The sequence below is a fragment of the Apiotrichum porosum genome (genome assembly GCF_003942205.1).
Source record: "Apiotrichum porosum strain DSM 27194 chromosome Unknown scaffold_22, whole genome shotgun sequence".
NCBI classification, from domain to species: Eukaryota; Fungi; Basidiomycota; class Tremellomycetes; order Trichosporonales; family Trichosporonaceae; genus Apiotrichum; species Apiotrichum porosum.
The window spans coordinates 218,532-226,415 of NW_021167129.1; the positions used below are offsets into that span (position 1 = coordinate 218,532).

Consider the following 7,884-nt stretch of genomic DNA (forward strand, 5'->3'; position numbering starts at 1 on the left):
CTGCACGAACTAGTTGCGCCGATGTTTCACGTGAAGCCCGTAGCAGTCAGTGTACGCAGGGCACGGCACTTATCAGGTGCCTAGAGCCTGGTGGGTTCGAGCCTCGATGCAGCTGGTGAAACCGGCGACCCAAAGACTGTGGACTGTTCTTGAAGAGTGGTACGTACAGATTGATACATGAGGCGGATTGTAGCTCGTGGTTTTCACCGCCTCCATTCCTAGGACGCTTTAGGTGCCCATACTGGTCTGTGCCAGAAAAGATGGTGTGTCAGCGAGGCTGCTCAGAACATATCCTGCTGGTTCTCAATTGAGGAAGGCCACTCCACTCATCCCTCTCAAACACCACTCGGTCATCATCGCTGGCCTGGGTGACGCTCATGGCAGATGCCATTGACCGCTGCACTACACCGAAAGTCGATTGACGTGAGGGCAGTGCGTGACGCCGCTGAGCACTGGCGCACTGGAAGCCCCACTGGAAGACGGCAAGGGAGCAGGCCGTGCGTGAGGACACGAATGGACACTGTTTCGCTCTCTCATGTTTTGGTCGAGGACCGATGCACCCATCCCAGCTCATTGCGGCCCTTTGCCGACAGGTGTGTCGCCGCAAGTCTTGATCAGCGCCCTGCGAAAGCGCTCATGGAGGCATTCAAGTTTTGACAGCTCAGAAGATCGGAATGGAACCTTCTTGGCCTCTTGATGGCACTTGGTCTTGCGTCCTTTTCGACGCCCGACATCAGACAGGCCGCCTGTGTTATGCATCCACGTTATGCATACCAGAACTGCCACTGCACACACTGTGCGCTGCCAAAAGGGCATTTCTCAGCAAGGGCTTGGTACAGGTCGCTCATGAGCCTCCAACCCGGGGTGTTGAGAGTCCCGTGGTGGGTTGGAGGGGTATGAATGCATTGTAGAAGAAGAAGTAATGCTCGGTGAATTGGATATTCGCATCCTTGAAATGCACGTAAAACGCGTACACGACGCTTTTCCAACTTGGGTAGCGACCGCTTCATGCACAGCGCTGCTGTAGAGACGCCTCCAGCGCGCCAGAGCGCCGCCAAGCGCTGCAAAAGGTGGGCAACGGCAAGTGAACAGTGAAAAAGGGGGAGAGAGCCACCGGTCGAGGCACCCGTCGGGTGATGCCGCAAACTGGGGGCCAACCAACGCTCACGGGATCGCCAATTCGAATGCGAGTGCGTCCTCGTTTTTTCAAGTCGTCGGACCGTCAGACTCGCTCCCAGCGGCCAGCTTTGCATCCAGTGCAACCTCTGCATATGCCTGCTGTGACCCGCAGGACACCGTACACCTCCGTGGGAGGGCCAAAAGCGTACGCAGATCATCAGTGGAAAGAAGACGTATGATTATGTTTGTATCGCTCACTGCCTGCAACTCTTGCGAGCGCATGTAGATTGCTCGGGATATTCAGAATGTGGTCATCATTGAAATGCGTGAAACAATGTGCACGACGCTGTTACCTCTAGGGCAGCGCGTCGCTGTTTCCTTTGTGAATTTGTGCTCGTGTGGCCGCCTGTCCTGTCGCCAGTCGCCTCCCAGCTGCCCCCATGCGAGTACCCGCGTGGACAAGGCACCAGAGCGCCAGACCTCGCTCGCATTGCCCGGCCGAAAGCCTCCCTTGCGATCTCCCCTTGCTCTCTCTCTCCTGGTCAACATTGCTGCGCAGTCCGCTGCGCAGTCTCTCCGTCGTTTCTCCCCTGATGAGCCAACATGTTGCCGAGGTGTCATGTTGCAAGTTGCCGACCGCGTCCCACAGAGCCAGCACCAGATTGCAACACGTTATCACACCTCGACATGCAGCAGCAGGCAGAGCTGCAAAACGTTGCTTTGTATGCCCGACAGTTTTGACTGGGGGTGACAGACCCCCGTCGCTCCTGGGGGTTGTCGTCCCTGACGTCATTTAGCGCACGCGTCTTTCTTTGCCTTAGCCGTGAACTTTCAAACCCATTATGAGATCTCTCTCAATCGTCGCTCCACCCACTTTCAACAACATCTCACCAACCACACCATGCCCACAGGCGCTACGGCGACCTGGCAGTATCTCGGTATTGTCGTGGCCGCGCAGCTGTCGGCGTTTGGCGTGTGGGCAGTGTGGGCACCGCACTCCGAGGCCGGCATCATCTTCCGCTTACGACCGCCATTCAATTCACCACTGTATCTCGTCAACCGGGACGACGTCGACCTGAGCGTCGACGATGAGTCGACTCGTCCACCACCCACAGACCCAAGCGACCCCATCGCCATCCTCATGCCCCTCGTCGGCCTGTGTGACCTTGGGCTGGCCTTTTCCATGTTCATCTTCGCCTATCAGAACAAGTATGCAGAGGTCGGCACCGTCATCTTGAGCGCCCTCTTCATGCAAATCTGGGAGGTGCCCGTCGTGTATACGCGCCGCGGCGCGCCATTGTAAGCTCGCCTTGCCCCCCCGGGAGAGCAATTGTTGACCTGTATCAGAGCAGGTGCTCTATCACTGTTAATATTGGTGTGGGGTACGGTTGGGTATGCCCTCGTCTTCTGGTAGTAGTGGTTTACAGCATGGATCTCGGGGTATCGACTAGAACGTTGGAGGCGTAAAAACATGGGGCTTTCTCAGAACAAAGATTGTGACGATCATGACCGATGGCGGCGCGATCACCAAAACAGACCTGGGCATCATTGAAGGCCAGCCGCGTAACTGGTCTGGCAACGCGTACTGAGATCGCCTGCAGTTGCATTCACGCCCGAGTTGTCACAGATCAGCGGTGCAAGGGCAGTGAGGGATGACCGACAAAACGCACACCAGACCAACACTCTGGTGCAAGATTGGATGTGCTCCCGTGCCAAGCGGTTGTAGCCAACTCTGCGTATCGTCATGAACAGTCGCCACGCTTCAGGAATGTTGTCACCATTGGACCGCCCACTCAGGCGTGGGCGGCGGATATTGTCACTGAGGCTTTTACCAGCTGTGCTCTGGTCCTAACAACCGCCCCAAGACTGATCCTGGACAAGTGTCGCCCACTGGCGTCATCTCGCCAGCTAGACTGGTTCGCAGGTGTACCGCCCAGACCCAAGCTTGTTTGGTGGCACTGCCGTCCGCCGCAGTGGCCGTGACATCGTCTCGTGGCCCAAATCGATGACACATGGCTGGCTTGGCATCCTTCTGGACACAGCGATGCCTCTTGATCGCACCCGAGTGGACGCGCACACCTTACATCTCCAGAATGCTTGCAATGGGCCGCTTCCACCATGCGAGACAAACATGTATGTCCGGTTTGGCGCCACAGACCTGAAACCCGGGTGCTGGAGCCCATCAGTTGGGCGTGGGGGATCTAATCGGACCTCTGAAGTCTGCCATCCGACACGAGGCTGATGGCCCAACTCCTGCCCGCCATCCTCATCGCTGCAGGCATCCGCGCCGAAGCAGGTCAGACTCTGTGGGTGCGGCACAGACGCGGATCAGGAAGCTGGGATTAACGTGTTCTGCTTACACTAGCCAGTGGCATGCAGCACGATGGACCAACGGCCATCACCACACTTGCTGGCTTGGGGATTCGTTGTAACTGTGAGGTCTGCTGTGGGAGGCAAGCGCTATCAGAACATAGAAATCTTGGGGAGTCGCTCAACGGCGGGGCATACCCTCCAGACCCCCAACAGCTCAGTGATGGGACGGCCCCCCCTGGGATGTACCAACGTACCAACACAGCTGTACACAGAGATCTCGCGACATGCGGGAATCAGCCTACCAAAACGCCCGGCACGGCAAGGCGCTGGCTGGGCGGCCTGCGGCGGTGGCGGCGTGACCAAGCGAAGACCACTGTCTGCTTCTTGGCATGGGCCGTCGTTGGCCGCTGGGCCATCTGGGATCTGGGGCGAGCCTGTCTGGAATTATGGAACGGATGCTACGCTGCCAAGGTTGCGGACGGCACACTGGAGAGACTGGGTCTGCTCTTGTCCTCGACTGCGGGAGACTGGGCCGTGCACATCAAAACATCGCACGGACAGCGAGGCGTTTCTGTGATCTGTGACGAGTTCGAGGGTGGTGTCTCACATGTCAGTCAGCGTCTTTGTTTCGGCACAAGACTATAACGCTCATGCACTCGGCGACTGTCCTGTCTCCCCCACTCTGTCGGATCCGAAAGAATCGCAGTGTTTTGTCCCTACACGACACACTACCTGTGCTTGTACATCTGCTTCGTGATGGGCGTGTGTGTGTGTTTGCATGGGCTGGAAACGAGGGTACGTGGGACTCGCGGGAGAACCCAAGAGCGGACCGCTTCGTTCTTGTCCGAGGTCCCAGGCAGAGGGCCGGCTAAGGTGTACACCACCGCCGCCGGCTTCCCATCAGGCCACCCACTGATGGGGCCGGCCATGGCGTCGCGTTTTTGCATGTATCAGTGCTCTGTACGTTGCACAGCTATCCATCACGTGCGTTAGTGATTGTGATTGTAGGTGACATAAGGCCAAGACGGATGCGATGCACGATTGATGGTACGCGCCGGTTGCGGCGAAATGTGGTGTCGACCCAGAATATACCAACATCCGAGTAGCTCGCACTGATCACTGATGAGAGAATGTTGGCAGAACATGATGTCGGTGAATGAGTAGGCGCATGGTAGCTTCAAGACGCGCCTGTTGTCATCATGGGAGATTATAGGGATTCCATGCATACACGCCCGTGGCATTCCCCCCTCTGCCACGGCCGATCTTTGCCACACAGCCAAGCTGCTTCGCATACCTGACGACGTGGCTACGTTTAGACGAACCCACGCATCTGGCTATGCGCTCAGGCGACAGGTCATTTCACGCTACACCTATGGGGAAACGAGGTGCATGTACGAGCAGTGTACAATGGACAATATCCCACGTGAAGAGTGCCCCACGAGACAGGCTTCGGACTAAACGGCAGTGCTGGGCGTCTCTACCACACACGACCACAGCGTTTCTCCAGACCCTTCTCATACACTCCACATATCAGCTCCTCACCCACTGTATACTCCATACAAGTGGCTGTGAGAATAGCCTCAAACGGCTGTAGCAACACTACCACGCCTCGCTCCACGGTCTCTTACCGAGTACCGCAATGGCACCGCTTAAAACTGCCTCGCTCGTCACTTGTGCCGTTTGCGGCTCTCTTCGCTGACATTTCGACTGACCGCTAACCATTTAATCCACGGACGCCAGATCTTTCCTCAGCCAGGACAATCCCCACTCGCCACTCGCCACCATGCTCGTCTTCCGCGCCGCCTCTCTCATCGCCGTCCTTGCAACGGGTGCCGTGGCCTTCAACTTCCTCCCACCAAGCGGGGTCAAGATTGTGGACGCTTGCGCGGCAAGCTCTGCCGCTTCTACTGCTATTTCTTCTTCCAGTGAGTCCACTGTTCCTCTGCGTGCACGGTCGTGTTTGGCCGAGCGCCAGGACACGGAGGATGACTCCTCGGTGGACCAGGAGGAGGTGGACTCTGCTACGGTGGTGGTCGCCGACGCCACCGACGCCGCCTCGGAGGTTACCCAGACTGTCTACTATACCACCACCGGAGACGCACCGGGGCGCCAGACCGCGGCTGTGACTGCAACTGGTGCTGGTGGTACGACCAAGGCCGCGAGCGCGGGCACTGCAAAGGCCACAAGTGGCGCTCAAACGAAGGCTAACACATCGGCACTTGCCCCCTCTGCCACCACCACCTCGAACACAATCCCGCCTACCATCACAGGCCACATCATGTCGACCATGGCCGTGTCGTCGTCGAGCGCCGTGCAGATCAACATTGCCGCCGAGTCCACCGCCAGCAACGTCACCCAAGCTACGGTCGCCAGCGATGTCCCGAGCCCCAGCGCGACGCACAGCGGTGCCTCCAACCTCAAGGTCGGCTCGATCGCCAGCGGTGGCCTCTCGGTTGTCGCTGCCGCCGTTCTCCTCGCAGCTTGGATGTGAGGAAGGGGTGGGATCGGAGATGGACAGTGGGGACGGACAAATGAGGAGGATTTTAGCTAGTACTTGTGTCTTAATGTTATCGTTAGTGCTGTCTCTGAACGCTTTGCGTTGCGAACATGTACACACCACCACCACCACCATGTTCATGGCCAGTCCGCCGACTCGGGTCAGGGCGAGGGACTTCAGGTACGGAGATAACATGATCATCGCCAATAAATGAAAGCATCCGAAGTAAGAACTTACACCAATGCTACTGGCGCAGTGCGCAGTTTTCTTATGCAGTCACCCGCAGAGATATTGGCTTTGGGTTGAAAAGTGCCGCTGCCAGACGCGTCTTTAAGCGTGGTGCGTGTGGATGTTAAAAAAACAGTTGTGCTATATTAATGCATTTGAGTCAGGAAGCGAGGCATGGGGTCGCGAGTCGGCTGCACACTTTCTGCCTGGAGCCCGCGTCGCCGTGTTCCCAGTCCAGCTTTCCAGACCTCGGGTGGTGTCCCGGAGTTCTGGAGCGTCCGGGTCGGAATGACGGGGGGAAGGGTCCAGAGAGCACAAGAGGCCAAGAGGACCCCCCTTTGGTGCAGCAGGCAGTAAACGGGGTGGACACCAACGTGTACCATACGTAATTCAGCCACGCGGTATGGCAAAGGGTCACAGTCAAAAACTGAGAGCAAGCTAGCCTAGCCTGGCTGCCCGCATGAGCGTCTCGGTTGCTCCCCAAACACACCCCACAGCCTGCTGCGCGTTTAGACCCGTCCGACACCTAGTGGGCCCGCAGTGGGTGCTGGATCTCTTGGCAGGCAGGCTGTGCTCGTCTCACTTCTTGTTACACACTTCTTGTTACACACATCCTTTTCTCTACTTGTCGATCATTGTCATTTATCCACAACGGCAAGCACCGTGAGGGCTCCGTTGTCTTTACACTACTCGCCATGCCCGCCCACACCACCACGGGGGTAGCGTCCCTACCACGATTTTCACTCGCTTTCCTTGCAGCACTCGTGATGCTGGCCGCTCCGGCATACGCGTCCAAAAAGCTCTTCAACCTCTCGCTGCCCGTCATCTCCCCCGTGCTCCAGTTCTCTGGGTCCATCTCTGAGACTTATGACACCGGAGGCGACTGGGTTGGTCAAGGAACACCATTGACAGGCGACTCTATCCGTCGTCTCGACGAATACTCCACCACCATAGATTTTGCCGGCACCAACATTCAGTTTTTGGGAAACGCGAGCGACACTTCCGTCGTGAGCGTCTCGTACGGCCAGTGGCAGTATGTGACAGAAACGTCGGCCAACAGCTCGGTCATTGCCGCCGCACAGAGCAACCTGACGTATGCGTGGTATGAAATGGTCGTCACGCAAACCAACTCGGACACGGACGTCTGGATGACCGGCGTGGACATCAACACGGCACTGGAGACCGAGTTCGACTCGATCTGGGACGCCCCCAACCGCACAGAGGCCGTCGTCGACAGCCTTGGAGACAAGAACGAGTTCTTTTATTTCTACGGCCAGTGGGCATACAATGCCTCGATCGGCTCGGTCCCCAGCCCCGTCGGCCGGCCGTACAACCACCTCGTTGGCTCGGGCGACGCGTACCTCAACTTCAATGTGCCCCAGAACACATCCTTCATCATCATCAACGGCACGGTTGGCTACCTCGGTGGCCACTACAATGTCACCCTTGACCCACCACTGTCGGGTACCCAGGACTACACTCTTGGGTCCGAGTCGCCGCCCAACCCATTCACGTTCAATTCAGAGAGCAGGTGGGAGTCGGAGGCGGTGCTGTTTGCCGCCCCGCTCGACCCGACCGAGGAGTACGATGTCATTATTGACAACATTGACACGGACGGATCCGTCGGCGTGTACGGTGCCACGTTCTACTTTGCCACCAACCCGCCCAGCAGCAACGTTACCTCGACTCCCAGCCCAGGCCACCCGGGTCGCGACCCCAAGTCACAC

At 57.7% G+C, this 7,884-nt stretch overlaps 3 protein-coding genes across 3 annotated transcripts; all 3 read left to right on the forward strand.

Moving 5' to 3' along the window:
- Positions 1-2,020: 2,020 nt before the first annotated feature.
- EHS24_005453 (uncharacterized protein) lies at positions 2,021-2,533 on the forward strand (the record flags this gene model as incomplete). Its single annotated transcript, XM_028620977.1, has 2 exons — positions 2,021-2,418; positions 2,467-2,533. 2 exons carry the CDS (start codon positions 2,021-2,023, stop codon positions 2,531-2,533), a joined length of 465 nt encoding a protein of 154 aa, XP_028471852.1.
- A 2,682-nt stretch (positions 2,534-5,215) lies between these two features.
- EHS24_005454 (uncharacterized protein) lies at positions 5,216-5,923 on the forward strand (the record flags this gene model as incomplete). Its single annotated transcript, XM_028620978.1, has 1 exon — positions 5,216-5,923. The coding sequence occupies one exon, from the start codon at positions 5,216-5,218 to the stop codon at positions 5,921-5,923; it is 708 nt and encodes a 235-aa protein (XP_028471853.1).
- Positions 5,924-6,924: 1,001 nt separating this feature from the next.
- EHS24_005455 (uncharacterized protein) lies at positions 6,925-7,864 on the forward strand (the record flags this gene model as incomplete). Its single annotated transcript, XM_028620979.1, has 1 exon — positions 6,925-7,864. A coding segment is annotated over one exon (940 nt), but the record flags the coding sequence as incomplete, so codon positions are not given.
- Between the last annotated feature and the right edge of the window lie 20 nt (positions 7,865-7,884).